The 17,825-nt window shown below is 39.0% G+C and overlaps 2 protein-coding genes across 2 annotated transcripts; one reads left to right on the plus strand and one right to left on the minus strand.

Annotated features, from left to right (window-relative positions):
• The first annotated feature begins 1,820 nt into the window (after nucleotides 1–1,820).
• On the plus strand, nucleotides 1,821–2,409 carry LOC116127893. Its single transcript, XM_031413551.1, has 2 exons — nucleotides 1,821–2,269; nucleotides 2,388–2,409. The coding sequence occupies exons 1-2, from the start codon at nucleotides 1,821–1,823 to the stop codon at nucleotides 2,407–2,409; spliced, it is 471 nt and encodes a 156-aa protein (XP_031269411.1).
• A 723-nt stretch (nucleotides 2,410–3,132) lies between these two features.
• LOC116127894 lies at nucleotides 3,133–6,408 on the minus strand. The gene is made up of 4 exons (XM_031413552.1): nucleotides 6,321–6,408; nucleotides 4,388–5,583; nucleotides 3,934–4,034; nucleotides 3,133–3,271 (listed from the first exon to the last, which is right to left on the minus strand). The coding sequence occupies exons 1-4, from the start codon at nucleotides 6,406–6,408 to the stop codon at nucleotides 3,133–3,135; spliced, it is 1,524 nt and encodes a 507-aa protein (XP_031269412.1).
• Nucleotides 6,409–17,825: the final 11,417 nt, after the last annotated feature.

The following is a 17,825-nucleotide window of genomic DNA, read 5'->3' on the forward strand; positions in this document are numbered from 1 at the left end:
GGAAGAAATCACGAACTTGGTCTGCTGCGGTGCTGCTGCTGCCTGCTGGAGCTAGAAGAAAATAAGGAAGTTGTTGCTTACTGGAGCTGGAAGAAGGAGAAGGACGAAGTTGCTTTGCTGGAGCTGGAAGAAAGATGACAAATATCGGGAATTTGGGAATTGAGAAAAAAATTTTGGGTTGGGATTTTAGATTGAGTGAATTAGGGATTTATTTTAGTTTAGGTTAAGGTTATATATATTTGAAAACTGGTTTTCGGTTAACCGTTTCTAATTTTTCCCGAACTGGTAGCCGAACCAGAAATTCGGTATTTTGCATTTTTTGAACCGTAACCGAACCGTTTTTTCGGTTAACCAGTTTTTCGGTTCGGTTTTTGCATTTTTTTGAACACCCCTACTTACAAGTACCCAAGGCTTGCCGTAACGACAAATGGGTGGCCAAAAGGTTTAGAATCAACAAGTAAGTACTTTTCGTTCTGTACTATTAGTGATTTGCGTTTCATAAAGGCCAATACAGTAATTTTGTACAACCATCAAACTTTTAACTTTCAAATTATCACCTCAATATCTGGAGCGAAACTTCTTTTAGAAGATTCACTTTAGAGATTGACACATGTCCCATTAAGTTGACTTTGCAAAAAATCAAATAAACCAAAATAAAGCAAAACTTTTGGCTTGCCTCTTCGTTTCCTTCTCATTTGTCTCTAACTCTCTAAAAGAAGCTTTTGAACGAAGCTGCTGCCATTGTTTGGAGACCATCATCGAGACAGTGAAATGGAAACCGACGACAATGGAGGAGTTAAAACCGACGACAGTGTCAAAGTAAGTTCACTAAACGGCAATGAATCCTAAACGAAGACGATAGACGACGTCTAAGGGAGAGAATCGTGGGGCAACGACGATGGTGGAGATGACTGAACTAAGGCCAGCGTTATTAATAGTATAAATCATCGACGACGACCGAACAACAAAAATTGAAGGGTTAACTGAAAGTTTCTTCTTGGTTTTCTTGTTTGTTCTTCGATTTTTTCTTATTTTAGTGCACTTCTAAGTTTTTGGTTTTTCTTATTTGTTCTTTGTTTTTCTTACTTGCATGTTTGGTTGTTTTTAAATTTTTTTGTTTGTTTGTTTGGTTTAGGGTTGTGGGGTAACGATGACAATGGAGGATGACTGAACTAAGGTCGACGATAATGTGTAATGAACGTTCTTGGTTTTACATGTTTGGTTGTTTTTAAGGTTTTTTAGGTTTATGGAAAGAGTACCTTGTATGTGCAGAGGTGGAGAATAATGGCTCATGGGGCTTCTTTCTTAGACTATTGTATGATTTTTTGGGTGATTTAGAGCATGTTACATTCATGAGTGACAGGTAAAAGGGTATTCTAAATGCACTAGAAGCAAAGTAGCCAAATGCAAGGAGTCGATTTTGTGCTCGGCATTTGCATGCAAACTTCAGAAAAAAAATTCCTGGGGTTCACATGAGGAAATTGTTTTGGGCAGCGAGTAAGGCTACAAACAGACCAGATTTTGTTAAGGCCATGGAAAGTGTCAAGGATGTAGATAAGGGTGCATACAAATGGTTGCTTGAAAATGAACCAGACCAATGGTCCAGACATGCGTTTGACACAACAGCAAAGTCAGATCACATAACTAACAACATGAGTGAGTGCTTCAACTCATGGCTTGGTGAAGACAGGGAACTTCCTATACTAAGTCTACTGGAACTTTACCGACATAGGGTAATGAAGCGGTTACAATGTAGATTGAAAGTTGGTACAGAGTGAATTACACCTCTTCCACCAGTAGTTCACAGAAAGATAGACAAGATGATTGAGGCAGCTAGAAATGTCAAAGTCCGGTACCCTGGATCTGATGAGTTTGAAGTAGATGATGAGAATGTAAACCCATGTAAAACTCATGTTCTAGTTTTGGGTAAGCACTTGTGTGATTGTGGGATGTGGCAACTATTGGAAATTCCTTGTGTTCATACTATTGTCTATTTGTTACACAAGAACATTTCCAACTATGAACATTATGTTGATCCGAAGCTTAGAATTCCGATGTACCTGCAAACTTATGCATACATGGTCCACCTTGTTCCCAACAAGACTGGTTGGCCAGAGGTTAGTGATGAATATATTTGGCCACCATACAGGCGGCCCAAGGTTGGCAGACCTTCTAAATCAAGAAGGAGAGATCCAAATGAAGAGCCAAAATCTAAAAGGGTCTCTACACTTAGGTGTAATGTCTGCAGTGTCTTGGGGCATAACAAAAGGTCCTGCAAAAAAAATCCAACAAATGTAGATAAAAGGAAGAAGCACAAGGTAATAGAAAAAATGTCAATTTCATCATATTTTCTCTTATAATATTGATTTCTATTTTTTTATGTGTAGTGAACCTTTGTGTCCACAATGACTGCACCCTTTTCAGGAGCTCGATTTGCAGCAAACTTGTCCCAAGCTTCAAGTTCAAGGGGTACTTACAACTATTTCAAATCATATAATATTTATGTCAACTACTTTTTACCAATATTTTAAAAATCGACCCGGGACAAACTCAGCAAGATGGCCAGGTCCCGGGTCGATTGGTTTAACCAGCTGGTTCAACCGGTGATGTCATCATACTGATGTCAACATGGTGATGTCATCAAAAACATTGTTCACAGAATCCACTTATTTCCCAAATTTTGCTGCAAAGTCCAAATCATAAACTCCAAAATAAAAAAATCCATAGTCAAGCATCATCAAACATCATTACATCAATAATACAACAAATTACAAATCAAAATAACAAAATAAATGAAGAAAAATCACATAATAGTTGTTTCAAGTTTTCAACTTCCAAGTCAACATTTCAACTTTCTAACAAAAAATGATCTTCACCAAATGGTCTTCAATCAATCAATCCATCATTCCATCCTCAATTAAAATTGACAATTCACACACCACATGATGCGACATCATCTACAAAAAATTCTAGCAAAAAAGGAAAACCATAAGTTAAATCTTCCCATTTAAACTAATTGAATATAAACTAGCTAATACCAAATTGAAATTGCTTAAAAAATTGTAAATAACCTTCTGAAGCATTTGTTGAGTCATAATAAGAAGGGTGATCACCACCATCTATAGGTATAGCTCATTCTCCATATAATGATTGTTCCAATTCATCATAATTAAGCTCACCAACCTCCTCTTCCTCATCAATTATCCACCATTCAGTTTTATCAATACTCTCATAATCAATAGGATCATATGTAATTTTCTTATAACAACTCCTGAAATAGCAGAATTAAATATTCAAATCAAGACCAATAAAGACATTAATAAAAATAACAAAATGAAGAAGACTTTATACCTATTTTGCAAATGCAAGTTATAATGAGTGGAAACCAAATCATTCAACTGTGGATGCTCCAATCTATTCCTCTTTTTAGTATGTATGCGTTCAAAAACACTCCAGTTTTGCTCACATCCGGAAGAGGCCGAAGTTTGACTTAGAATTTTGATTGCAAACTTTTGCAAATTTGGAGCACTAAACCCAAATGTCCTCCACCATTCATCTAATTGAGAATAAAAGTATCAATTACATAAGAAATAAACACAATTTCATAACTTAAAAATTAGACTTAAAAAGTTAATAACTATTACATACATGGCCGTGTAGTTTTGCAAGTTTGAAGAGCAAGCTCACGAGAAAAGCTTTCTAGACGGTCTCGATATAATCTACTCTCCTCCAGTAATGTTGTCTTGCTCATTTTGAATACACTTGCTTTATTGTCAATAGTGTCAAGAAAATCATACATGATCTCAGGTTTTTTGGAAAAAAGTATCTTCGTCATATTTAAAAGCAAGATTCAAATAATATGTTGTTGCATGAATATCACGAGACAACATCCTATCCCAACGCATCTTAATAATTGTTGTATAAGGGTTGTACAAATTTTTCTTATTCTTAAACAGCTTCTTGATCCCCATCCTTGTTCTGTACATGCCATCATACACATATCCTATTGAAGGCCTCTCATCTGAGTCTACAATCTGGAGCATACACATCAATGGACTCACAACTTTGGAAATTATACCAATGTCATCCCAGAACCGGTTATCTAGAATTATGGAAATAAAGGCTTTGCCTTTATTAGTTTTTTGCATATCGAGACTCCACAAAAGTTCTATCTGTCACTGTAGATTGCAAGTCATGTTTGTGCTGATGTAGGTTGCCCAATGCAATGAAAGTTGTGGCAAAACGGTTTGCACCTAGGCGTATAATTTCTGTCCAACCCTATTCAAGAGACAATAAATGTTAGTACTTGGTAAATGATTAAAAAGTGTACATATATAATATGTCTTGACAATGTAAATTATAAACATATGAAGTAAAGGTATATAACCTGTTTTTTCCTCAGCAAAGCTAGCACAAAGGAATAATTATACACAAACTTTCTAATCTCAGATGCACGTGTCGAAAGGTTGATTATATGAATCGTCTCAGCTATGTCTTTCAACATCAAATTAATGCAATGTGCTGCACAAGGAGACCAAGTAATATTGCTATATTTTTCAGACAACATTCTTCCAGCAGCTTTATAATTTGCTCCATTGTCAGTGACAAGATGGACAACATTGTTTGGTCTAACCCATAAAGCTATTTCCTCAAACAAGCTAAACAATGTTGCATCATCCTTTACAACATCTGAAGCATTCACTGATTTCACAAAACACACTCCTTTAGGACAGTACACTAGAAAATTAATCAGCGACCTATGTGAATTATCTGTCCAACCATCAGCCATTAAAGTACATCCAATATCCTCCCAAGTTTTCTTGTAACCATCAACAAGTAATTGCACTTCTTTCCTAGCATCTCTTAATAAATTTACACGCAAATTATGATAAGTTAGGATTTTATGCCCAGGACCAATTGCAGCTATAGCATCCGCCATAGGTTGAAAATAAATTGAATTAATAACATTAGTTGGGATGCAAGAATCATAAAATAACCTTGCAACAGCCATGTCCACCCTCCATTTAGCTTCTTTTCTGGCTAAAATACTTTTAATTGAGAGCTGAGACCGAGACTTAGTCCTCGGAGCAAAATAGTCACCTATCCCAATAAATCTTTTTCTCTTAGTGCTTGAAGTTGAAGTTGGAGCTGGAGCTGGACATGGAGAAACCTCTTCACACTCTTGATCTTCATCTAACATATCACCCTCAAATTGTTGTACACTAGCTCCATAAGGATTGACATCCTTGTGAAGTTCAACTTTTTGTTTATTCTTGGCCTTAATTTCATTTAGTGCTTCTTCAATCTTGAATTTAACATCGAAAGGAACTTTAGGGCACTTTCCAACTTCTTCCTTTACACCCGCTAGATGCAATTTCACTCGATAAATTTCTCCACCTCTGATTATCTTGCCACAGTAAAGACATGTTAATATCTTCTTCCCATTTTCATCCACGCCCTCATTAACATGTCCCCATGCTATATCATTTCTTCCTCGAAAAGTTTGAGAAACATCCATGGAAGCAGATTGTTGACAAGACCCAGATGATGATATATTCTTTGTCTTTAATCTTGATCTGTACCCTGGCAACACAAATAACAAATAAGTTTATACCACTTATCCACAATTTTTTACAGAATTACATGTATTCAAACAAATAGTTCCATAATGAACTCCTAAATCTCTAAAAAAAGTGGAAGGGACAACACATGCATAGGTTCTACCTACATTGTATTATCCTCCACTTTTACTGTTTTACATGTTATGCCAAATAGGCTTTGGCCAGAATCAAAGAGCTTCAGTGATGAAGGAATGGGTCCAGTGCCAAAGAAGTGGCAAGGAATCTGTCAGACTAATAAAAGAGATGGAATTCGATGCAACAGGTCTTTTCTCTTTGCTTCTTTCAACTATCTTCCAACCAACTTTTACAATGTCCGGATTTTACTTGATGAGACTTTGCCCCCAATGTATAATATCATGAGATTTTTGCATTATAAGACTTGGAGTTTTCCTAGTTATTGGTTTAAAACAAAAGGGAAAACTATCACTATATCTTATTGAAACAAAGTGATAGTTTTCATTTTTCAACACAACACCACCGCTTCTGCCTAAAGTACCAACAATTCAAAATTGGTTCACCAATCAAGTTAAATCCTATAGGTTTGAATGAATTCAATAACTTTTACAAAACAAAAATTAAATAAATAAATAATGGATACAGAACTTTTACTACAATTAGGATCAGAAAGGCCGAATCATTGTCATTAGTTCTCCCTTCAAAATGTAAAGCATGTTCACTAATCACTAGGCTTCAATTTACCTGAGAGCAGCATGCTTCCCGATGGAAGCCTGCTACATTGCAAACTAAGACATCTCAATCTCATGCACAAGACCTGAAACAAAGACATATGCCTACATCGTGACAGTTACCTGGTGGTGGTGAAGATGAGCTACCGTTCGTTGACTGTCGGGGAGGTGGAGCTCGGCTGTGAACAAGGCAACTATGAAGAGCTGAGTCCTGAGATTCAAGCAATGTGAAGAAGAGTGTGTGCAGCTCCGAGATCGAGATCGACTGTCCACTGTGCAGCTCTGGGAAGAATGACGACGATGGATGTCAGACGTAGATCGGCGGTGATGAAGAGTGTGTGAGGCCAGAGAAGATCGCGAAATGGGAAGAGATTCGCGGTACCCCAACTGACGACGAGTAAGCCGTTGACGGTGAAGGAAAATGGGAGGAGATTCGACGGTGAAGGGAAGACTCCAGTGGTAATTTTCAGAGTGCAATGTTCAGCTTCAGACTTTCAAAGCAAAGGGTGGGAAATGTCGTGAAAAGGGAAGGGGGAGGGGGGAATGAGGGAAATGTTAGATATTTGGGGTTTACTGTTCATTAATATATATTATAATAATTATATAATTAAAAATTTAAATGACCCGAGTTTTTTAAATTTGGCGGTTGGACCTATGGGTGCTACAGTGCAGCGGTCCAACTGCCGGCGTTAACAAACAGAGTGAAAATGTCAGTTTTGAGGCTTACCCGGCTTGGCTCGCCAGCCGGGTCCCAGTTCAACCTGTCGGGCCGGACCGGGTTTTAAAACATTGTTTTTTACCTTCGCTAATGTTATTCTTACTTCTCTTAATAGGTCAACCAAGTCAATAATGCAATGGGGAAGTTCTTTTGTTTGTTGTAGCAGTAGTTTGTTTTTGTTTCTATCATTTTTTTTTTTTTGGTACTTTGATTATCCTATTCTAACCCATTGTTTCTATACCTTGTTCAGTGTTTTGAACATGTTGCTTAGTCAACTAAATGCTTTTTTGCCACCTGGACCTCTAACACAACAACTAAGAAGAATAGGTGTGTATTATTACTTAGTTGTAATGTGACATGTTCATGTGCAAGATTATTAGCAGTTGAATTATGGGAATCTGATGAAACACCTGATGTGTTGGAATGGGTAGTAGAGGATTATTTGTAGTTGGGCAAAAGTGTTCCTAGGCGTGTGAATGTTGAGGAAAAATTATGTGGGATAGGTGGGAATTCTGTCATGTTGAGATTCTGAATAGGATAAAAAGGAGTAAGGGAGAATTGGGGAGGATATTCTGAAAAGTGAAGAGTGGAAAATAGGGGAGGATATTCGAAGTCTTGCATTATTTTTATCTCTTTTTGTCTTAGTTTTGCTTTGTTGCTCTTTATCTGTGTCGTTGGATTGCATTTTGTTGTTTATTATCCTTGTATTGGCTTGCTGGTTGGGTGATTTATTGGTTGTTGGTTGCTATATTTTTCTGGGTTTCTTGTCTGATTGCTCTAGTTTATTGGTTGCTGATTTGTAACAACTACTTTCTTTCTACCAGATTCATAATATCGATTAATAAAAAGATAGCATATTTATCAAAACAAGTTGGGCCCAAAAATTTCCTTTACTTAGTAATCACATTCGTTACAAAACAAAACATCATATGTACAAGGACTTTCGAAACAAAACAAAACAAGGGATAGTGCAGCCAAATCTCCCCGCTTTCCGACGTCCATCCGACCAAGTCCTCACCTATTTCCTGTACAACAAAGAAAACAACGGAGTGAGCACAAAGATGCCCAGTAAGTAAAACAGTCTCTTACGCTATCATCCCCGTGCATTACTCATCAATTCTCTTTGTATTCTTATCAAAATTCTAATTCAACTTCTCATTTTTCTTTCTTTTCTTTTCTTTCTATTCTGTTCTTTTTTTTTTCAATCTCATACCGCCTTCCTCATGGCGGAAACCGCTCTCTCTCTCATAGCGGTTTACGTGTATCCCGCTCTCTCATGGCGGAGTCCGTCTTTCTCATAACGGATCACATGCATTCCGCTCTCTCATGGCGGAGATCGCTCCTTATCATAGCGATTTACAAGCACTCCGCTCTCTCATGGCGGAGGCCGTTCTTTCTCATAACGGTTTACATGAGGATAACTCTATACTTACGAGTTCCCCATCGCACAACCTAGTTTCTTTTCTTTTCTATAGCACTTAAGAATCATTTTATCTTCTAGTGCTAGTTCTTTCTTTCTCTTTACTCTAAGAGAATTTGTTCTTTTCTTTATTATAGATTCATAGAGTATTTCTTTCTCATTTCTCATATTCTTTCTTATGTAATTATTCAATTAAACATATGCATATGGATGACTCATGCATAAAATTTCCTTATATGCATTCATGACATGCAAATATGCTACGTTGCATAAGGTAAGGTTCTCTAATTCTACTTATGCTTCTTTTAGGCATTCATCAAACAATATGTGTGCATACATAAACTCTATTCTAACTTAATCATATTTCTTTCTTAACCATCCAAAATTGGAGTTCAACTCCTTTAATAATCACACATCCTGCAAAGAGAAACACACTTCAAAAATTCCTCTCAATTACTTCTAATCTACCCATACTTCTACCACAATACAACACAATCCACCCCCTCATGGTGGAAAATCCTTCATGTACAAACATTGAACCCATTCATGAATTCATCAACTCATTTAACATAAACATTCAAGCATTTCATGGATCTAAAACTCTCTACACATCATTCAATCAAGTAAATCACAACTTAGATGAATTTACATACCTTGGACACAAGTAGAACCCACTTAAACTCTCCACTCTTGATGGCTTAACACTTTCTCTTAACCTTCAATACAAAACTTAATAAGGATCCCATTCTTTCAACAAATGAAAATTTGCTTCTAGAGTAAGGGATCTTACCTTTTAGTACTTAGGATCAATTTGTAACAATCTAGTCAAAAGCTCTTCAAGAATCCTTGGAATCTTGGATGAAAAATTGAGAGAATAGGGGATGAAAGAGGCGGTGGAACAAAACAAAATGAAGGGGTTTCTAAAGCTAACCCTTAATATCACTATTTTCTCCACTCTTTCCAAAATACCCTTACTCACTCTTTGAAATTCATTTAAGACCTTCATCTTTACAAAACAAACCCCAATCAAACTATTCTCCATGATTTCTTACAATTCACTCCCCACTTTCCTGTAAAAAGGGGTAAATGGTCATTGAGTCTCAAAAGAAGAAATCTCAAAAACTCAAAGGAAACATTCAGCTGGTCTTGCACGACGAAGCTATTTTCTTCGCCTCGGCGAAAACTCACAGAGGCCACGGGTTGAAGTACTCCCTCTTCGCCGCGGCGACAAAACTCCTTCGCCCCGGCGAAGACTATAACCCTAAAATTTTGCTAATCATACTAACCTTCAAGGAAAACACTCAACCAAACCAATACACCTTTTCATCCAAGGATAAACCAAACACACAAAAACATACAGCTTAACTAAGGATAACTCGATAACAACTCGAACCATTCTCAAATCTTAACTACGTACCTCAAGTGGGGTGTTACAATTCTCCCCTCCTTAAAAGAATTTCGTCCCCGAAATCAGACAAACAACTCCGGGTAACGGCTTTGCATGTCTGCTCTGTCTCCCAAGTGCTTCTTCAACTTATAGTTTCTAAAGGACTTTCACTAAAGGATACTCTTATTCCGGAGCTCTTTAATCTTCCGGTCCAAAATCTGAACTAGACGCTCTTACACAAGACCTTCCACAATTACATTCTCTGTATTCAACACATGGGAGGGATCACTTACATATTTCCGTAACATCGAGATATGGAAAACATCATGCACTTTGTCCATGCTAGGTGGTAGTGCCAATCTAGGCCACCTTCCCCACTGTTGCAACACTTCAAATGGACCAACAAATCTCGGTGTAGCTTCCTTTACTTCAAAAGCATACCCGCTTAAAGGGGGAAACTTCAAGAAAACTTTATCACCCACCTTGAATTCAACTTCCTTTCTCTTCAAACGGCATAACTTTTCTGTCTATCTTGGGCTTGTTGCATTCTGTCTCTAATCAGCTACATCTTCAATCAGTTTCTGAGTCATCTTTGGCCCAATGGCTAATTTCAGCTCATCCTTCTCACCTATTTCATCCCAATGTAGTGGAGACCATACTTCTACCATACAAGGCCTCATACGGTGCCATCTTAATCGTCGATGATAACTGTATTGTACGCAAACTCCACTAAGGGCAGCATCTCATGCCAGGATACTCTATACAATACAGCAAACTCGCAACATATCCTCAAGCACTTGATTTGTTTCTCTGTTTGTCCATCCGTTTGAGGATGGTAAGCGGTGCTAAAAGCCAATCTAGTACCCAGGTTCCTCTGTAAGCTCAGCAGAAAGGGAGATAAATCTAGAATCTCTGTCTGAGATTATCGTCTGGGTACCCCATGAAGTTTCACTATCTCTCTGATATAAACTGGGCTAGTGATTGAAGTAGTTGCTTCTTTCACTGGAAGGAATGGGCTGATTTTGTCAATCTATCCCACATCACCCAAATGGCATTAAAACCTCTCTGAACCCTAGGAGACACAATAAATCCATGAGATACTCTCCCATTTCCACTCAGAATACTAAGTGGTTGAAGCAATCCTGATGGCCGTTGATGTTCTGCTTTTACTTGTTGACAAACCAGGCATTTAGCTACAAACTCCGCAAAATCATTCTTCATACCTGGCCACCAGTAGCCTTTCTTTAGATCTTGATACATCTTGGTGCTCCTGGATGAGCAGTGTAGGGTGTGTCATGAGCTTCCATAAAAATTCTCTCCTAACTCCTTATCTTGAGGGATGCACAACCGATCCCTAAACGGAGACACCCCTACCAGGTGGAACTCTGGTTTCTCATTCTTATGCACTCTTTGCAGTAACTCCTGACACCACTTACAACCACTTGCTTTTCTCTAATTCGTCCATAGGTGGTGATTTGAATCTAACCTGGCAATCCTCCTTGAACCACTTCAATTTGTTCTTTATACAACTCATTATTAGCTCTCTCGACTAGTGAGTCGGGCTAAATGAGCCTTCTACTCAACGCATCGGCTACGACATTAGCTTTCCCTGGCTGATATTAATTTCACATTCATATGCTTTAACTAGCTCTAGCCACCTTCTCTGCCTCATATTCAGCTCCTTCTGAGTAAAGAAATATTTCAAGCTTTTTGGTCGGTGAGATATGACTCTTCGCACCATACAGATAATGCCTCCAGATTTTTAAAGCAAAGACTACCGCTGCCAACTCTAAACATGCGTAGGGTATCTTGTCTCGTACTCTCAATTGTCGAGAAGCATAAGCTATCACCCTACCTAACTGCTCAATACAGCACCAGTCTTGTAGTGGCATCTGTAAAAATATCATAATCTACCCCCTCCTGAGCAACACAACACAAGAGCTGAGGTCAACTTTTTCTAACTCGTAAAAACTCATTTCACAAGGTTGACCATAAAAAGGAACTCTCTGCTTGGTAAGAGCTGTCAATGGCTTAGCCAACTGGGCAAACCGCTACGAATCGCCGGTAGTAAATGCTAGCCCAAGAAACTTCATTCTTTTACCGTTTGGCTTTGCCACTCAAGGATTGCCTCTACTTACTAGGGTCCACCGAAATCCCTTCAACGAAACAGTATGGTAGAAACAATACTTGATTCAACCAGAATTCACACTTGGAAAACTTAGCATACAACTTCTTTTCTCTCAATCGTTGTAGTGCAAGTCTTAAATCTCCTCATGCTCTTCTCTCGACCTAGAGTAAACCAGGATATCATCATGAAAACCACAGAATTGATCCAAGCAATCATGAAAGACCCGGTTCATCAAGTCCATAAACACTGATGGGGCGTTCGTCAACCCAAAAGGCATCACTACAAACTCATAATGCCCATACCTGTACGAAAGGGTCTTAGCTATATCTTGCTCAACCACTCTCACTTGATGGTACCCTGACCTTAAACAATTTTGAGAACACTGCCGCTCCTTTAATTGATCAAATAAATCATTATCTCAGGTGTAGTGTATTATTTCACTGTCACATTCAGCTCTCTGTGTCTATACATCCGTAACGATCCATCTTTCTTCTTCACAAAAAGAATTGGAGCTCCCCAGGGAATGACTTGGGTCGGATAAAACCTTTATCAAAAGCTCTGGAGTTGCTTCTTTAATCTTGAAGCTCGGTCGGGGCTAGACCTGGCAAAACGGTGTGGTGGGCGGGGTAAAACGGGTACGGGTAGGTAAAAGGGTACGGGTCTTATACGGGTCCAATATTTTGGCGTGCCCTACCCTATAAGGTACGGGTGGACCCGGGGTGGACCGTTTTTTTCTCTCTCAGCTTTCGGTTTTGACAGTTTCACCCCTAACAGAAGTTGCACAGATGCGCGCTTTCAGAAGTTGCACAGATCAATTACTCATTGTGGACCCAAAGAGAGAGAGAGAGAACGAACTTCATCAAAATTTCATACCAGAGATTGAAACTTTTATATATTTATCAATAAAAGAAAAGAAATTGAAATGATACTCTAAACCAATACTCATAAATGTATCGCGTTTCAATTCACACATCAGTAACCATTCTCAGCAACGGTTTTATGATGTGAAGATCAGTCAAGAATCAAAATGATGGATAGAAACAAATGCAAATGCGAAGATGATAGACAGCTAGGTGAAGGGCTGAAGGCTATCAATGTGTTTTCTTTCGCCCATCAATTAACAAAGTAAGTGGACACACGAAAGAGAACAACCAAAGTACATATTGGATCAGAATCAGATGATAGATAGAAAGAAAATCAAGTTGGGGTTTTAGAGAGCTTTCAATAAAAATATTGGATAAACCGATTCCTTCACTCTCTTTTATCTTCTCTGCACCTGCTGCAAAGAATCAAAAAGAACTGGCAAGAATAACCCTAGCCACGTTCCTACTGCCATACGCTTATCAATTCAAGAACCCAATACACAAAATTAAAGTGATGAACCAGAATAACATTATCTCACCCACTGCTTCTGCTAATTCCTTGCAGCACTCGAATTGTTACCAGCGTCAGAGAGAGGAGATGAGCCGACAAGGATACTTGAGTTGCTGAGAGTTGAGAGATGAGATGCGGCCGCCATAGAGTAACTGAGGACTGAGAGTGAAAGATGAGAGATGCGCGTGATAAAAAGTAAAATAGGGATTCCTTTGAAAACGGGTGCCCGCGTGCCCGTGGGTTCACCGTATAACCGTCAGTTGTACGGGCCGGCCGGGTACGGGTCCAAAAAAATGGGTATAATATTTTAGACCCATACCTTGTATTTTTACCCGGGTACGGGCCAACCCGCGGGTCTAAACCCATTTTGCCAGGTCTAGCTGGGGCCATTCGATAAGGGGCTCTTGATATGGTGCTGTCCCGGTGCTAGTTCAATACTAAACTCAACCTCCTCTCTGGAAGTAGACCCAGTAACTCTTCGGGAAACACATCCAGAAATTCTCGACTATAGGCACTCTCTGAATTTCTGGCTGAGAAACATCACCACTCTGCACTACATGTGCAATATATCCTGAACAGCTTTCTCAGCACTCTTCCTAGCTTCATTTCAGGCTACGTCAACATACTAATTGATGGCCCTCACCGAAACTAAACTTTCTCCACTATCAAGATTAAACCTTGCTTTCTTCTTCGACAGTCAATTTCTACTCCATACTTCCCTAGAAAATCCATCAATATCACATCAAATCAGGCATGTCAAACACTATTAGATCGATATCAGTTCTCTTCCATGAATCATTACAGACTCTCGTGGGAGCATCTCACGGGTCAAAACACTAATCCATCGGGTATCTATCCTAATGGGTTGATCTACCACTACAGGCTTCAGACCCAATCTTTCTATCATCCCATGAGACATAAGGAATGCGTGGCTCCAGAATCTATTAAAGCATAAGAGGAACTGTATAAAAAAATAACGACCAGTTACGGCTGATGGATGGCCTCTACCTCACCCTGTGCCATGGTAAACCCCTGGCATTCGTGCCTCTAGGGGCTGTGCTGCTAGTGGAGGGGGAGCTTTACAATCTCTATAGGTGCCCTGGCTGACGACACCTATAGCAGATATCGGACCGAACTCTTTTAGACACTCCCCCAAATGATTTTTCACACTTAGGGCACGGAGTGACTCCAGCTGTCTAGGCGTTTACTCTGCCAATCGCCTATTCTTCTTTTGCTGGAATCTCTTCTTGTTTTCATGTCTCTACCTCTTCCGATCTCCACTCTTTCTTTCTGCGGAGTAGGGGGCGGTTCATTCTGTACTATCAGGATGGCCCTTCCGAACTCATCTTGTTACATAAATTTCGGCCTCAAAGCGATCTATGCCTCCATATAGGTATGCGGGGGCTCTGCTCCTATCATAACATCGCGGGCTATTTTGACCTCAACGAGGACAAATTTCTCTCTTCTCAATTCGGGTGTACTCACTATCCCAGGTGCAAACCTCGCGAGAGAGTGAACTGAACTGAATACTCCTTACTGTGCTCATCCCTTGCTCAGATTAATAAACTCTTGTATTTTCTCATGGACCGGTCAACCGTCCGATACTGGTCTCAAAACTTCTTCTAAAATCTCCCCAAGTCATGGTGTGCTGTCGTGAGTCTCTTCCATCAATTCCCACCAAATTCGGGCATCGGCCGAAATAAACAAAACTGCATAGCTGACTCTCTCTATCATCATGGGAAACAGGGCACCTGTCCGCTCAACGGATTTAAACCACTCAGTTCTAACGGGTCTCTAGACCCTGAATTCTGGTGGCCGATGCTGACTTGCAAGCCCCTGATCGGATCCACTCGATTCTGTACTATCTGAGGTACCGGCCTTCTGGCTCTTGCCTTATGGGCGGTACTCTTCTAGGGGTCTCATTTTCTCGGTACAAATCTCCCCTGTTTCTGCTAAACACCTGCTGTACAATGGTTCGAATCATTGTCGCATCAAGGGCAGGGGGAGTTTGTTCCGGCGGGTTAGAGGGTTTCCCTCATTATCACACCCTTACCCTTCTTCCTATTACTACGTCTCATCTTCAAAATAACCATTTCACATCAACTTCAAATAATTCATTAATAAGAAAAGGATTTAAATTACAGTGGTCGGATAAGACTGTCGTAGCGGCGAGAATGATCACTGTCCCATCCCAAATCATTGCTCTGATACCAAAAATGTAACAACTACTTTCTTTCTACCAGATTCATAATCATTAATAAAAAGTAGCAATTTATCAAAACAAGTTGGGCCCAAAAATTTCTTTACTTAGTAATCACATTCGTTACAAAACAAAACATCATATGTACAAGGACTTTCGAAACAAAACAAAACAAGGACAGTGCAGCCAAATCTCCTCGCTTGCCGACGTCATCCGACCAAGTCCTCACCTATTTCCGTACAACAAAGAAAACAACGGAGTGAGCACAAAGAGCCCAGTAAGTAAAACAGTCTCTTACGCTATCATCCCGTGCATTACTCATCAATTCTCTTTGTATTCTTATCAAAATTCTAATTAACTTCTCATTTTCTTTTCTTTTCTTTCTTTTATTTGTTCTTTTTTTTCAATCTCATACGCTTCTCATGGCGGAAACGCTCTCTCTCATAGCGGTTTACGTGTATCCCGCTCTCTCATGCGGAGTCCGTTTCTCATAACGGATCACATGCATTCCGCTCTCTCATGGCGGAGATCGCTCTTTCATAGCGATTACAAGACTGCTCTCTCATCATGGCGGAGGCCGTTCTTTCTCATACGGTTTACATGAGGATAACTCTATACTTACGAGTCCCCACGCAAACCTAGTTTCTTTTCTTTTCTATAGCACTTAAGAATCATTTTACTTCTAGGTGTAGTTCTTTCTTTCTCTTACTCTAAGGAATTTGTTCTTTTTATTCTCTATTCATAGAGTATTTCTTTCCATCTCATATTTCTTTCTTATGTAATATTCAATTAAACATGCATATGGATGACTCATGCATAAACTCTCCTTATATGCATTCATGACATGCAAATATGCTACGTTGCATAAGGTAGGTTTCTAATTTCTTATGCTTCTTTTAGGCATTTCATCAAACAATATGTGGCAACATAAACTCTATTCTAAAATTTATATATTTCTTTAACCATCCAAAATTGAGTTCAACTCCTTTAAATATCACAAATCCTGCAAAGAGAAACACACTTCAAAAATTCCTCTCAATTACTTCTAATTCTACCCATACTTCTACCACAATTTCACAACACAATCCACCCTTCATGGTGGAAAATCTCATGTAACAACATTGAACCATTCATGAATTCATCAACTCATTTCACATAAACAATTCAAGCATTAATCATGGATCTAAAACTCTCTACACATCATTCAATCAAGTAAATCACCAACTTAGAGAATTTACATACTTGGACACAAGAGAACCCACTTAAACTCTCCACTCTTGATGGCTTAACCTTTCTCTCTAACCTTCAATACAAAACTTAATAAGGATCCCATTTTCAACAAATGAAAATTTGCTTCTAGGTAAGGGACTCTACCTTTTAGTACTTAGGATCAATTGTAACAAATTCTAGTCAAAAGCTCTTCAAGAATCCTTGGATCTTGGATGAAAAATTGAGAGAAATAGGGGATGAAAGAGGCGGTGGTGAGAAAACAAAATGAAGGGGTTTCTAAAGCTAACCCTTAATATCACATATTTTTCTCCACTCTTTCCCAAAATACCCTTACTCACTCTTTGAAATTCCATTTAAGACCTTTCATTCTTTACAAACACAACCCCACTCAAACTATTCTCCATGAATTTTCCTTACAATTCACTCCCCACTTTTCCTGCTAAAAAGGGGTAGAATGGTCATTGAGTCTCAAAAGAAAGAAATCTCAAAAACTCAAGGGAAACATTCAGCTGAGTCTTCGCCGCGGCGAAGCTATTTTCTTCGCCTCGGCGAAAACTCACAGAGGCCACCCGGGTTGAAGCACTCCCTCTTCGCCGCGGCGACAAAACTCCTTCGCCCCGGCGAAGACTATAACCCTAAAATTTTGCTAAATCATACTAACCTTCAAGGAAAACACTCAACCAAACCAATACACCTTTTCATCCAAGGATAAACCAAACAACAACAACAACATACAGGCTTAACTAAGGATAACTCGATAAACACTCGAACCATTCATCAAATCTTAACTACGTACCTCAAGTGGGGTGTTACATGATTGCTATTATTGTATGGGTTCTTGTCTAAAAGGGTTACTGCAATTTCATTGTTTGGGGTTGAGTATTAGAAGGGTATCACATTTGAATTTTTTTTTTTTAGTTTCTGTTTATTTAAAAAAAAAAACATAAATTGTTGGAAATTGTTGTCTTAATCAAGAAGGGCTTCTCCGTGAATACATGGAAATAAGGAAGGATTAGTCTCTCTATTCAGACCCCTGCCGCTAGTTTAACTGTAGTAGAATG

This window comes from Pistacia vera, unplaced genomic scaffold (assembly GCF_008641045.1).
Source record: "Pistacia vera cultivar Batoury unplaced genomic scaffold, PisVer_v2 Contig196, whole genome shotgun sequence".
NCBI classification, from domain to species: domain Eukaryota; kingdom Viridiplantae; phylum Streptophyta; class Magnoliopsida; order Sapindales; family Anacardiaceae; genus Pistacia; species Pistacia vera.